The 15,445-nt window shown below is 30.6% G+C and overlaps 1 protein-coding gene and 1 pseudogene across 1 annotated transcript; one reads left to right on the top strand and one right to left on the bottom strand.

Annotated features, from left to right (window-relative positions):
* The first annotated feature begins 1,960 nt into the window (after nt 1–1,960).
* Nucleotides 1,961–14,531, top strand: LOC149878045 (uncharacterized). Its single transcript, XM_090073092.1, has 2 exons — nt 1,961–2,018; nt 13,053–14,531. Exons 1-2 carry the CDS (start codon nt 1,987–1,989, stop codon nt 14,116–14,118), a joined length of 1,098 nt encoding a protein of 365 aa, XP_089929218.1. The 5' UTR covers nt 1,961–1,986; the 3' UTR covers nt 14,119–14,531.
* LOC149878046 (uncharacterized) lies at nt 9,853–10,397 on the bottom strand (annotated as a pseudogene).
* Nucleotides 14,532–15,445: the final 914 nt, after the last annotated feature.

Here is a 15,445-nt window from a genome sequence, read left to right as displayed (position 1 = left end):
ACCTCTAAAGTTAAGCTTAACTTTATTCATTACCTCTATAACTTTTTTCTTTATGTTTATGTACATTTTATAATTTCTTATTTGTTTATATGTGTAAATATGTATGTATATGTGAATGCATTATAATAACTATTTGACCTATGTTTTAACTCTTTTAAAGTCTGTTTTATAAGTGTTACTTATAAATTTTTGTAAAGCTCTATTTTTACTATGTGACTAGTTTATTTGTTATGCTTTTCTCTTATCTTTTGTTTATATTATTTAGGTCATTGCGTTTTATTAGTGAATTACTATTTGCAATTACCTGTGTTTTTTGTAACATTCTTAACACGAAATATATTGATATTGATTTGCCAAAAGTACAAACTTGCTTAGAGAAAAAGTTGTGAAATCCAAAAGAAATTGCTGCTTTAATAAAACATTAAAAAATATTTTTTAAAAAAAGCCTTTAAAATCCATTTTCTGAGTCATGATTATCTAAAACAGGTTTTACAAGTTTTCTTTTTATTAGTCTTTACATCAAATGGCAGCAGAACTTTCCATAACTTTACTAACTAAAATCATACCATTGTGTTTCAAGTCGTGTTTGCGAAAACAGTTTTAAACATTAATGGTGGGACTTATTTATTTTTTATGTCATTAGATATGTGTCGTTCGAATGTAATATGTTTAAGTCGGGTAAAACTTGAAGATGATGTTTATAATATTCTCATTTTCCCTCCTCACAATATGCTTTGCTGGAAAATAATTGTCTACTAAATCAAGAAACGATTTCCCAACTTTTTTGATGGCATTTTTGAAAAATAGTGGGTTGAACCATAAAACATTACGCTTGCTATTATATTTCTTGATGATTTTATTAGGAGTATTATTACATAACAATTATAACTATAAACTCCTTTATTTAATGCCTGTTCATAACACTTAATACACTTTGCCAAATGTTTTCTCGATGGATGAAAGTCTCGATAATCTGCTTTTTAATGAAATGGGTATTTGCTAAATAATAATCGGAGAGTGGTTTGATTCCTTACGTATATAGTTTATTTGATTTCTTGGCTTTCTATAGGGTTGATAAGTGGAATTGTTTAGATTCAAAGTGATATCCAGGTAGTTAACAATTTTTATATTGAATTTAATGGTAATTTTTAATCCATATTCTTTAAACATTTTTTTGATCGTTTTCTTAACACTTTCTGATTCTGGGCCACTTTGACTTTTTAAAAACCGCCAAATCATTGTCTCTCTAATACTTATAAATTTTTTATTATAAGCTGATGAAAACTTATCTAAAAGGAAGATACTCTCTAATTTGCAAACTCCAGCCCAATCAATCGCATTCATTGCTACATCAAATAGACTTCATCCGTTTTTCATCCATGCCTCAACTCCATGAAACAGAAGAGGGTTTCCGGGGTGGTACACTAATATATATATATATATATATATATATATATATATATATATATATATATATATATATATATATATATATATATATATATATATATATATATATATATATATATATATATATATATATATATATTTATATACATCAGCAAATAGCAACTCAGAACTCCGAAACATGAAAACAAGCTAAAACTGAAATTGACAGTAGGCTAATTGTCATTAAAAAGAGTTAGACGTATATGAAATTTTAACAGCGCAGCTTTTTTTTTAAAACTTATACCAGTTAAATGTTCTCAGAATATTGCTTGTTTAAAATCTGAAAAGTATTTTACTACATATTTGGTGCCCTGAGTTTTTAAGTTCTAATATCAATCTGTTTAACAAGATGCCATTTAGAATTTATTCGCATACTTTGAAATTACGCATTCGAAGTTCCGCTATTTGATTCTTGAAAATGTTCATGTCCATGTCATGAGCATGCGCATTTAAATTATTAGGTGCATTTAACCATGTATTAATCGTTCAGCTCCATTAAGCCCACAACTTAACAGCGCCAACGAAATCGACAAAAGTATGAATTTCTATTCTGTCACAAACATTGTAATGTAAGTTGATTCTTTGATGTAATTCGACTTTTTATCTATGCAAAATTTAAATTTAATGAAAATATGATAATAACGAGAAGAGAGAAAAAATGTTTTTTTTTAATAATAAACAAAAGTAGGGTTAGGGTTAAATAAATTCAAAATCTTTTATTCTGAATAGCTTACGGTTAGTTTTTGACCCAATCTTAAGATTTACTCTAGCCGAACGGTCTTAAGACCATTTTTAACGTCGACTCTAATAAAGTTAATGCAAACGAATCGCATTTAAGCAAGTTTACAAACCTTATGAACATGACTGACATAATAATAAATACGCTTTGATACGACATGATAATAAATATGGGTATGACTGACAAGATAATAAATACGCTTTCATGAATTGAATAGCTACTTTTATTACTTCATATTCTTTTGAATTAAGTTAAGCTCTGGGGAATTTCATACTTAAAAAATTAAATTGTTTATTGAAGCTTGGATTAACTACTGTGTTTTAATGGAAAAAATAAACCTACAGCCTACATTTTGATTTAAATCCTGCTTCCATTTTACTGAATATGTTTTTTACCGTTGTCGAAAATTTAGACGTATTATTGTTCGAATAGGCTTCTTTTATGAATAAATATTATGGTTTGTTCTACTTAAAGAATGCAGTCATTCTGGATCATACGGGATGCCACTTTATTTAGCTGCATAAGAATACGTTTGCCATAACTACTTGTTTAGTTGCTGGCACTGTACAACTATCCAAAATGTTTCAGCGTTTTTCCAAAAAATGTTATGTTTTAAGCTTTTTATCGATTCATTAATGTAAACTGAAGCGACTAAAAAGAATTGAAGCCAGTAATGTTTTTCTCAAAAAAAGTCAATTTGCGAGAAACTTTTACAAGTAGTTCTAACTTTTGTAAACTTTTCCTGAGTTATCTCGAATAACCTTTGCTAATTTATCTCGACTAATTCTCCAGCAATACTCTGACATTAGTTCTTTGTCACTAACCATGTAAACTCTCTTCAATTCTCTTAAGATATTAATGCTGATGAAATGACCAAATTGTCATCTTTTTTTCTAAAAAGCTCTGCATCTTTTGTAAGATTTTGTAAATATACCTTTTTTTCTTTAATGAAAAAACTTTTAATACTGAAACAATAAGCCAAAAGCTGACAATGTCACTTTTTATTGTCTAAAAACATAACGTTTAGTAATAACCGATTCAATATCTATACATAAAAAAACTTTGAACTTTCTAAAAAAAAAAAAAAAAAAATGTTTAGACGAAGGGGTTATCACACAGTAAATGTTTTTCATCTTGATTTCTTATTGAATTTTTAAAAAATCTTGATTTCTAATTGGAATTGAAAAATTTAAATAAATAAAAAAAAACTATATCAAAAATTCTATAAGAAAGCGTTTACATTTAGAATTATGGGATATTGGTTGATTACAAACTTTTTACCTTCAGAAATTAGAATTAGAATTAAAATTAGAATTAAAACAATTCACTTAAGATAAAGTGAAAGAGAAAACTTTCTTCTTAGAAGTTATGTTGTTAGACAAAGGCAGTTTTCGGCCACTTATCCTAAAGTTCAAGTATTTTGGAAGATTAATGTTAGTTTTTTTAGAAAGTAAGTATATTGTGTTGGAAATGCACAACTCCGTTGATAAAAGAGGTTTTAGTTTTCTTGCTGTAAAGTAAGAATGTTTGGAGAGCTGCCAAAGATTGGAAAAGATTGAACAGAAGGTTGTTTTTCTTTTAGTCAAAAGGTTTTCTTCTTCGTTTAACTAAAAAAATTACTACTCAGCTATTTTTTTAGAAAACTCCAAAATCAAGCAATTCATTTTTAAAAAAAATTTATGGGGATTTAAACGATTAACGTTACGCGCAGTCTTCCAAATCTGATGCTTATGCCTGCGTTTCTCTATCTGGTATGTTGTGCTCACACTTTGACCATATAAAAAAAATCTTGTAAAAACTGGAACTAGAATCTATTTAGATACTGAGATCGGTCAAATAACCGCGGAGATGCTGGGATAGAAAGCTATTTTTTGTTATTTTTTTGCAAAAATGCTGTTAGTAATGAGGTGTAATGGTTATCGCAAAACCTTTAAGACATTCAAAAATAGAACTTTTTTTCCTTTTCTCAAATCACAAAAACTCTCTTCATAAAATGTGCGTACAGTATGTGGAGTCTCCTGTTTTCCTTGACACCAAATTAAAAGCTGAAAAAAAAAAAAAAAAAAAAAAAAAAAAAGAAAAAGAAAACGATTAACCCTAATTTAAATATTTTCAATTTTTTATTGCTCTGAGCATATAGCAGCCGCAGATGTAATAGAATGAGGTTTACGTTTGTAAATACTTATTAAAATTGTAACTTTTAAGAAATCAACAAATTTAAAATTTCTACGAAATTCTAATAACAATATAGTTTTAAGAAATAAGAATTTATATTGGACCACCCATAGTTTAATGTAAGTTTATTTTTTTATATAAGAAGACTGAATTATTCAAAAACTAAATTCAATGAAAATATGGTTAAAACGAGGAGAGAAAGAAAATTTTTTGAAGAATGAAAATTTTGAAGTTTTGATATTATTGGATGTTAATAGGCAACCGAATTTATTTCGTGATATTACTCCTAAAACTTGCTCTATTGTTTCTAATAAGGTAATTAAAAAGGCTGGGTAACAGGTTGAGTTTTAATGTAAGATTAAAGCAAAACTCTTTTATCATCGAAGTTGTACATTTCCATACATTCTCCAAAGAAGAAAGTTTATTTGTTCACTTTATCTTAAATAATAATAGAATCAGATTGAAATTTTTGGAACTTGCCTTTTTTAGGCTTTAGGAAAACGAAAAAACGAAATATCTTTACAGCAGTTTTTAATTTTATTTCCACAGTTTAGAGCAGCATAAAATGAGAGCATTGATATTGCTAAGATCAAAATTCTTTTAGATATATGCAAAGAAAATATTTGCTATTTAATATTATAAAATTTCAATGGTCCGGCAGAACATCCCAGAATGCTTTGCGACAAAACTACATTGAGTTTTATGATATTATTCCGGAGTGGATAATTTTTGCTAAACCACACAATGGTAATAAAGCTTTTTCGCAACAAACAAAACAATAAATTACAAAAATCTTCTTTCCAAACAAAAGTATCATAAAGTTTTACAAATACTTCCCTAAAAAATCCTCATAAAAACCGCTATCCCATATTTGCAATTTTTTGGTTTTCATTGATAAAAACGATTAAAATTATTAGCTCCGTAATCACTTCTTGGCGGCACAATGGTCAAAAACGGCACTTTCCATTTTAATGATTAGTAAATATTAGTCCATAATTTCTAATAAATCAATGAAAACTATGTTCATGCCGAACTAGCTTTTTTCGCAAATTTTACGCTCTTAATAACAATAAACTTTTTAAATTAGTAAATGATTGAGTGAATAGTTATCCACAGTAAAAAGCTATTGAAAGGTGTCAATATTTATTATGAAGAAATATATTCAAAACAAATAAAGGTATATTTTTGAAATTTTTATGTTCTTAAAAAAGGCTGAATTTGAATGAGAAACTTTAACTTTTTTGAAAAGTCAAGAGGAATCAATTTAAGTTTTAAAAAAAATATATATATATCAGTATGCACAATTACATTTCAACAGCTTTTACTGGCGCAAATTGGCGCTTTTGTCCAAAAAATGCAATTTTTTTATGAAAAAAACGAGTCATTTTCTTCCAAATATTATGGTGTAAAAATGAAAAAAAAAAAAAAATTTTTGTTTATCATTTTCACTAATCCTTGAAAAAACAGCTGAAAATGAGAAAACGTAATCCTCTGTCTACAGCAATACTTTTGATCTTGGAGAAACCATTGATTTCTCTACCCGAGATGGAAACAGAAAGTGATCAGTCTGAAGTCGAAGATACAGAGATTTGTAAGAAAGTAAAAAAAAAAAAAAAAAATTAAGTTTTATTGATGTTTTCTGCAAATAAATACTGTTTTTATTGTTATTATAGTTATAGTGTATTAGTAATGTCTTAGGGTTTTTTCGCATTTTCAACCAAAATTGACCGCTAAGCGGGGGCAAGGAGTGATTGAAGAGAGCTAAAACTTGGTTTCAGCCATAAGCACCCTGAACATGGAATCCGAGAAATTATTTAAATAATCGCAATAATTATATTCTCACTTGGCCTTTTGGTTGTTAAAAAAAATTTAATATATTTCCTCATGGTTTTGGAGGGATTCACTGCTCTCGGATATTTATTGCAATTTCATGTCCAACTTGTCATCTTGATTTATCAAGAATTTAAAAATGCAATCTGGTTGGCAAAATTATCTCAACCTTTATTTGAAATGCTCAACTCTGATTGCCTGTTACGAATAATTCAAGGAATGCTAAAACCAGCAAAAGCGATTGTAAAGGGTCATTGTGTGTTTTCAGAATTGTTTCCTTTTCGTTTCTTGAAATAATGTTAGAAAGGTTGCAATTTCTTTGTTTATTAATCGTAAATTTTACACAGGGTGCTTTTTGCCTTCAAGGATTGCAAAAAGCTTCGAAGAATTCCAGACAGGCTGTCTACATGGTTGCCAACTATTTTGACACCTGTTACAAATGTGAGTGAAAAATTATTTAAAAATATTATCAGTCAAAAAAGCGATGTAACTTGCTGTAGTCTACTTTTGTGCAAGTTCCCAATCTATCATTAGACATGCCAGTTGTCAAAAGTTACGTCTAATGTGGCTAATATAAATAAGTGCTACAGATGATCTGAAGTAATGCAATCAGTTTCGAATAGTTAAAAGAAATGGGAGTTATCGTTGTGAATAACTCCAAAAATACAAAAAGTTGTAAGTATTAGGATACAAACTCAATAAAAATTAGTTGAAGTACCAATAAAACTGACTATCAACCCTTAAAGTCAGCTTTTTGGCCCATAAAAGTTTGACTATTTTATTTCCTTTTTATATCTTTCCGACCAATACGCCATGTTATTGAAAGCCAAGTTTAAAGAAACTAAATTCACTCTGCAGAATTTGGTCGAGAATTCTGAAAAAGCTTTCAAATATCTCTCGTCAATTTTGTTTGACAAAGTGGGGAGGAAGACTCGGAGATGGAACCATTCCCTATCAACGATAGCCTTCGGTACTCACAATTTAGAAGCTTCTCTTTGATCTTTATCCAGCTAAAGAAGCAGAAGAAGAGCGCGATTGGATTGATAGTAGAATTTTTGTCTATGAAAAAGACGTTGAGGCAGTTTCTGCACGGATTGGAAAGCCAATCCAATTGTGGGTGACAAAACGGAACGTCAATTGAATTCTTTACAATACTGCCTTTGCTATCCTGAACATTCCTGCAAGTTCAGCATCCTCAGAGCGCTTGCTTACCGCTACCAGCCTGACACTCACAAAGAGAAAAAATCGCCTGGATACTCTGAAGGCTGAAAAAGTTCTTCATCAAAAGCAACTACTCTTCGTTTGAGAGAAAAATGCTGCTCAAATTTAATTCAGCAACAAAAAGCTCTTCATCAATTCCAATTGAGGAGCCTGATAATGACATCACGGAAGCCCCTGTTGATGCAATTAAACTTGCTTTAAACTGCTCTAAAATTTGACATAGAGACACCTAATTCTGGCAATAACCTTCACTCAAGCACACTTGTAGACAAAGAAAATTATAATGAAATAAATGAAAGTCTGGAGATATTGTTTTCTTCCAGCCATGATGTTAAATAAGGATTCAGATTCCAATGATTAGCTTAAAAATATAAGTTTGGAAAAGTCTTTTGATTGTAGTAATTTCTTTTCTGTTTCTTTTTCTGGTGAAGATTGTTATGGAAATATATGACATTGAAAAAAAAAATTCATGAAAACCAGCAGTACATCTCCAAATTTTAAATGTTTATTTTGTAATCAGTGTATGGTAAAAATTCAAAGGTGAAAATGCAAGATTTGCCAGTGTTTCATTTCTTTGATGACTAAGGCAACTAATGTGTTTAAAAAGTTAACTTATGGTAACAAAACTGCTTTTATTTTAAAATCATTTAAACTGTTTCATTTACAAATGTTATTTAGTTAACTGTGAACTCAATCTGTTTATTTAAATACTTCTTTAATTAACTCCCAGCTTAAATAAGTTTAGTTTAGTATCTTTTTTAAATTTTAGTACTTTTCATAGATTTCTTCCAAAGATGCTAAAGTTACCGTAAGCAAATCTTGTAGCAAGTTTTTGTTGCTTTGCGACTTTTGCAATTTTTAAAAATCTTTTACTAAGTTTCAGGACCCGAACGGTGATAAAGCCGAAAACCAAACGGGTTCGGGTTTTCGGGTATTTAAAAATTCAGCTATTGAACGGGTACCCGATAATTTATCGGTTTCGGTTCCTTAGCTGTCGGTGCTTGTTAACCCGTTCGATCATTGCTTCAGGTTATCGGGATATCGGGTATTTAACGGGTCTATACCCAAACGGGTTCAAGAACCGAAAAATTTTATCAAATTACAAGTTCGGCGGTCGAACGGGATGCCGAACCGACTATCATCTTAATAATCAACAACGCCTGGTAAGAAAATTTTTTAACAATCAAATTACAAACTAAAGAAAAATGAAAAAATTGGGAAAAAAAACATAAAAAAGACGCATACTTTGAATGCTATGGCGTTACAATACCATTTTACCAGATTCAATGTCAAATGGTTATAGAATGAAACTTTTATCTTATGATGTCCCATAACGGATGCATCCTAGCGATCTTGATAACACTTTTCTTTTGCTTAAATATCTAGTTGAAAATGTTCCTTTTACTCATTACTGAATGTTCACCATTTAGAAAAGTTACATAGTAGGGTAGAGCGGGGCGCGTTAGCCCGATTTCTTTTTTTAATTCCTAACTTTTTCACATTTCGTGTTTTATTTTGTTTCTTTATGGGAGAAGGTTGTTAAAACTACATACAATAAAAAAGTGTATTATTAAAAGCTTATATAAGTTTGTGAATATTTTTAAAATGCTTTGTGCCCCTTACTTGGGCACAAATGTAATGTGCCCCTTACTTGGGGTAAGTTGGTCATAAGCTGGGGCAGATTGGCCCTCAAAATAATTTCTAGTTAAATTTGAGGTAAGAAAGGTGCATACAGTGAAAACAATTATATATAAATAATGATTATTTTATTATAGCATTTAATATGGTTACATATATTATAATATTTGGTCACAGGTTAGTCACTTTCTTTATCTAATGGGACTAAAAGATCATTACAGTATAAACATTCATAAAATAGATCTTTGAGTTTTGTTTCTAAGCATGTCATTCTACTCTGCACCTGGAAGACTGTTTAAGAAAGGTTTGAGGCATCTAATACAAAAAAGCATCTTCGTTCTCATTTTCAACGCCATCTTCCTCATCTTTTTTATTCGGTTTCTTCCTCTAAGTTTGAGAATTATTTGAATCACCTACATTGGTAGCTGGCTTTAGAATTATTTGGATCACCTACATTGGCAGAGATTAGTTTTTTAGTACCTGTCTTATTTATTTATTTCAAAGCCCTTTCTTTTTTTTCTTTTGATGTCTTCTGTTTGTGTTCCAAGGCTTTCTTAACAGGGGTATCTATTAATGTAGCAGGAACTCGTTTCCGATTTTTTGGCCCATTTGTTCTCTGTTTACTAGGCTTGGCTTTTTCAAAACGCCTTACTTCAGGAGACGGTAAAAATAATGGGTTAGGAGTGGCACCTGATACTTCATTTAATTCTGGAAACTTTTCTTCCTCTGAAGTAGACAGAGAGGTAATCGATTTATTGAGATTTGTTTGTTTGGAAGTGTTGTAATCTGCAAAGGTGAAATCAACATCCGGACCTATCTGATATATACGACAGCAAAAAGTCACTTTCTGAAAAAAAATCTATGCTAAATGGATAACTATCCTTACTTAGAAGCTACTCATTATGTTCCTTGGAGTTATAGCATTAGAAAGTGCTGTTCTTACTATCCAGGTACATCATATATAGTCATAGGTCGTTTGTTTACAGTTTTCTACGCATCACACGCTGAGTTAACAAACTTTTTAAAAGGACCTTAAACACTTCTATCCAATGGCTTTAGCTTATGGCTAAAGTGTGTTGGAAAGGATAAAACTGTAATCCCATTTTCTTTGCAAAATGTGGTTGTCAATGAAAACTAGTCAAGGACGGTTGCGTGAGCAACGTGTGTGAGTGGCAAAATGTTTGATATACTTAAGAAAGTTTTTCAATCATCCAGTCTGAGGAATGGGCTGATCTATCACACCCTATTGGTCCATCACGAATAAAGTGGGACTTAAAGTTAACTCTCGGAAAGATAAAATATGACGGCACACAGTATTGTCAATTGAATTAACCGCCAAATTCATTGTCACTTATGCTGCCCTTTCGGCATATGTTACTTGACCTATCTGGGGAAAGCCTCTACGAAAAACGATACGGTCTGGTCGTTGCACAGTTGTGATTTCCGTCTCATCAATATTTCACATGTCTGTAGGGGTCACTTTCAACTTTGTCAAAACATTACTTTTGTCAAAAAACAATTTAACATTGCAATTTAACATGCTGATTAAAGCTTGTGCAGCGGGCTAAACTTGTTGCTTAAGGAGAACGAATAGAAAGTTTTGAATGCCTCTCAAGAATCCTACAAACCAATCACACCCTGCAACTTGTAACTGTCCATGGTTGGGGAATTTTCTGCTGTAGGCAAGAGTATACGCAAAGCGTCTGACCTCTTTAGGAGAAAGATCATAGGATATGTCAGTTGCTGAAAATAAAATAGAATTAGCCAACACATTGCATAAACATTCTTTTTAATTACTCCAGTTGTGTTTTATATTGAACCATGTGTGCATGGGTCTTTACTTATATTATAGAAACAAATTATCAAATTCAAATCAGTAACTAAACACAAAAAATAATCTTTTGACGAGACGAAACTTTTTACAAGGATTTCTGTTTGATTTAGGAGAATTATCAGAAAAGCAAGGAATCACTGAGTTCTCATGAGCCACCTCAGTTTGAATTACTAGCAGAAGGTAATCCATTGATTTTAATGCAATACCTTCCTAAAGTCTTCCGTGGTATTTTGAACACTGTACTAACATTTCAAATTGATCTTTTATAGTTTGTAGCTTGTATTACTGCTGGTAACATTCGATCTTGCGTCACTTTTCTTCGTTCTGACTTGCAAACATAGTTTCCTACCTTATGAAGCACATTTACACATTATGAAACCTTGATTACACTAACAAAATTCTTAATTACCCATTTATTCTATAGGATAGTTCCTCACTAAGTATATAGGTATAATATAACAGATTTATAGTATGTAGGTTTATAACTGATGTGTGTTGAAACTTAAAAATAGATGCTATATGGTATATTTACTTTTATAAAAAAGTAATATTTACTTATTAATATTACATATTTACATATTTAATTTTTTTAATACTAGAAAAACAAATTTACTTACTGTTATTACATTCTTACATAACTTTATATATTACCTATATAGTATGAAACTCTAACAAAATTATTAAATACTAATTTGATTTATTAGGCTTAATTCTTATTTAATATTTTTTGAAACTGGCTTAAGTATCTCAATAAAATTAGCGTTTCAATAAAAACATTTTATCACTATCACTTTTTTTTATCACAAACAGTTTAACATGAATTAAAAATGTGCATACAACAGTAGTGCTATAGCACTACTGTTAACTAGTGAACGCAATCGCAACAAACAAAATGTTCAAAATATACTTCAACTTATCCAAAATTGATAAAAAGATACAGCACTGCCAATGTGCTCAGATATCTGTGATACTTCTAAGGAAAAAAGGGAGAAGTGCTTCCTACCTTCCCCTTGATTCCTAGCGCGTTGAAGCGCATAACCAGAGAACTAACGCAAAAAGGCCATCTTCCCCCTAGGGCAAAAGTACCCCGATCTACCCTACATTCTAAATCAGTATAGTCGCCTCATTTATTTTAGAACGCTGCAACCCAAAAAAACTGATTTTTCTACTTTTTACTTAATTGTTCAAAACCCTCAAACCATAATATTTATTAACTTGGAGGCCAATGGTAAACCTCGATCTTAATTTTGAACTTTTTAGTTTAGGGAAAAACATTGATGTACTGATTTGCTTTTGATTATGCAACTAATTCGTGAGAACAGAAAGCATTTAACTCTGAAATGAAATCAGAGTAAAAACAGGATGAAGCAACAAATGTACTTCGGAATAAATCTTTTATTTTTTCAGCACGTCTAGTTTTAGGAATATCAACCAACCAAACTGCAACTTCCACAAGAATAATGTTTACTCATTTTTTATCTTGCTCGATTATATTCATACCAAAAAAGGCTTCATAGATTAATCCAAAAATAAGTTAAAGAAACCAGGCTCATAGGTTACAGAAAAAATTTGTGTAAAGAAACCAGGTTCACGGGTTACAGATAAAAATTGAAGTGGAATGATAAAAATGAGAAAATTAAGTCAAAATTAGAAACGCAATTATATATCTGACGAAAAGTTGACGTTTAAAAAATGGAATTCTATTTTTTTCAAATGGTTGCTGCGGCGCAATATGCATTAGGTGACTTTTTGTAGCCGATGATTTTGTTAGTAACAAAGTTATTTTGTGAGTGTAAAAGTTGGGAAAAACTTTATATTCTATGTTTAACACGAAAATTAAATATGTCAGACCTAAAGAAATATGCTTCTCTTAAGATATTGAACAAAATGAAGCTATCAGTTTATAGAAAGCGTGAATTAAGCGAACAAACCCCAAATGCTTTGTAAAGTTTCGTTATGCTTTTAAATAATTTAAAAAAGAAAAAAATACAAAACATTTATTTTTGTCCTTTTTAAATTATTTAAAAGCATAAAAAATATTTTAACTTATTGTAATATATTTCATGAAATAATTTTAATAACAATAAAGTTTAACAATTTTAATAAATTAACAAGGAAGTTAATGATGATGTATTATTAAATAATAATTTATTGCATATCTTTTAGCGGACCAATTGAAATGAAGAAGTGCAAAGTTAGGCTATTCAATTTTTGTGTTGCTGCAGGGTTTGTAATTCTTTATATCGAATATTTACATTTAGAAATGGATATTAAACCAAAACAATTTCATGCGTTTAAACTTAATAAGACTCACAATCCTTGTTTAAAATACAAATTCCGTAAAGTTCTTCTTCTGATCACGTTTAACGTTCCTCTCTACGATCATATTCCATTACTTCTAAACATGTACGAAGGTGTTTTTTCAAACATCATACTCTGCGGACCTAATAACTCGGCGTCTATTTATCCAATGATTAACTCAATAACTTATAAAGGATATTTTAGCTATGATGAATGTGCTGCTCAAGTGATGCGCACACATCCCAATTACACTGGTTATTTGACCTTCAGCGATGACGTTTTGCTTAACGTTTGGAACCTAAAGAGTTTTAATCTCAAAAAGTTATGGCAGGGTCCGCAGTTCCCTTACAAGTCTGGAAAGTTTATTAATTCATCAGGAGACGATTGGGATTTTTGGAAAGATCCATTTGGTTTACAATCGTGCGTTCAAGCCCTGCAGAAAATTAGCTCACTCAACACATATAAACGTCATGTAAACCGTTTAATGAAATCTAAAAACACTTACGGAAAAGGACTAATCATGAAGTCATTTGCGAACTACACCTGCTACGGTGAACGCTCTGACATTTTTTATATTCCGCGGCACATGGCAAAAGACTTTATCGAACTTTCACACGTGTTTAAAAACAAAACCGTGTTTCTTGAAATCGCTGTTCCGACTATTATAAGGTTGCTTGCCACTGACGTTGAGAACTTAAAAGGAATCTACATGCCTGGAGATGTCGGTAGCGATCTCGTGAGAAGAAGCGATCGTCTTCTTCTCTACTATAGCTTAGACTTACACTTTATACATCCGTTTAAGTTTAACTACGGCGAAGATTCAACAGTCGGCCTGATCTTTTTGAGAGATATCTTTACAAAAATGGTAAATAATCCAGCAGCATGTTGGAATTCTTCAAATGGTGATGTCATTCATAGACCTAAAACTTAAGTGAGTTTAAATTGCTAAACATTCTCACTTTTTTTCGATATGTATGGTTGATGTTAAAGAAATATAAGAACCATGGATTCTCATTGGATGGAAATTTTTGTACATTACAGCAGGAGTTCTTTCCATAAATGAGATTTGAAAGATATTTCTTGTTACTTCGCTCAGAATTAAAATACAACCAAAGTACTCAATTGAAAAAGTCCCGAAGAAGGCTTTCCAAGGTTCGAGCAGTAAAATAATAATCTTTAAACAAATATGCTATGCTAAAAATGAAAACTCAGTTCCAGTCACTAGTCAGTGAAATTCTATTTCAGCCGCATGATGAAAAGGTGTCACTGATTGTTAAAGAACAATATATCCTGTCTTTTGTAATGCTTTTTTAAAAGGATTTTTTAAAGAATTATTCCAATGGTTATTATTCTAATTATTCTAAGGAATCGTTCACATAATAAACATTTTCTATTGCTGGCAATTTTTCCACTTCGAGGTTCGAAGCCAAATGGATTATTACATCGATTAACATTTCTAAAAATTTCTAAGAATTTTAACTTCTTGTATCAGATTTTGTGAAATATAAATTAATTTCAAACTTATAGCACTAGGGATATTCGTGCTAAATAATCTCTTCCAAAAATTACAATTGTAGCTCAGCGCTGTAGATTTATGAATGAAATTTGTAACTATTCATTTAACAGTTTATTTCATAGTCCATTTCACATCAAAGTTTCTGCATATGCCAGGCATGCATGATGCAATTTTATTTAAAAGCATATGTCAAAATTGAAAGTAATAATTTAATTATTGCAAAGGAGCATTTTGAAAGTGTCATTCATTATCTAATTATTGTAAATAGGTTTCGTTAAATGTGCTATTTGTAACATAGTTATTGTTATCATTAATAATGGTGAGTTTATTGGTGCTTTCAATCCACTGACCACTTTTTTATTATATTTTCTGTTGGTGGAGCAGCTTAGACACTCTTCTATTTTGTATTGGTGAAATACATAGTCTCTTCAAAGTAAAAGGAGAAGTTTTAAATTCTCGAGATTTTACATGGCGCCCGATGAGAAACTGTGATGGATAGCGAATTAAAAGATTAAAGAAAGAAGTTTATCAAGAGTTAAGAAAATTTGAGTTTTTGAATATTGAAGTAACTTGAGTATGTTATTTATGATTTGTTTGGGAAGATTTGATAGGATTTAATTGTTGAAGTGTTGATTGTGACGAAAAATTCGATTTTATTCTGAGTTGTTGTGCATATTTATTTAAAAACGGCAACCGCCTTAGGAGGGAAAGTAGCGAAAAGGAGGGCATTACGATTAAGTTT

This window comes from Hydra viridissima, unplaced genomic scaffold, assembly GCF_058129835.1.
Source record: "Hydra viridissima isolate aposymbiotic clone 2 unplaced genomic scaffold, HvirCarnegie_v1 scaffold_15, whole genome shotgun sequence".
In the NCBI taxonomy this organism is placed as follows: domain Eukaryota; kingdom Metazoa; phylum Cnidaria; class Hydrozoa; order Anthoathecata; family Hydridae; genus Hydra; species Hydra viridissima.
Note: the sequence above shows the minus strand (reverse complement) of the source record. Positions and strands in the feature narration are given on the sequence as shown.

What these genes read in the sequence shown, in the direction of transcription:
- LOC149878045 (XM_090073092.1), top strand. Translation starts at nt 1,987, where the DNA reads ATGAATTTCTATTCTGTCACAAACATTGTAAT. An exon ending in TCTGTCACAAACATTGTAAT is followed by an intron (nt 2,019 to 13,052) that starts GTAAGTTGATTC and finishes CATATCTTTTAG; the next exon opens with CGGACCAATTGAAATGAAGA.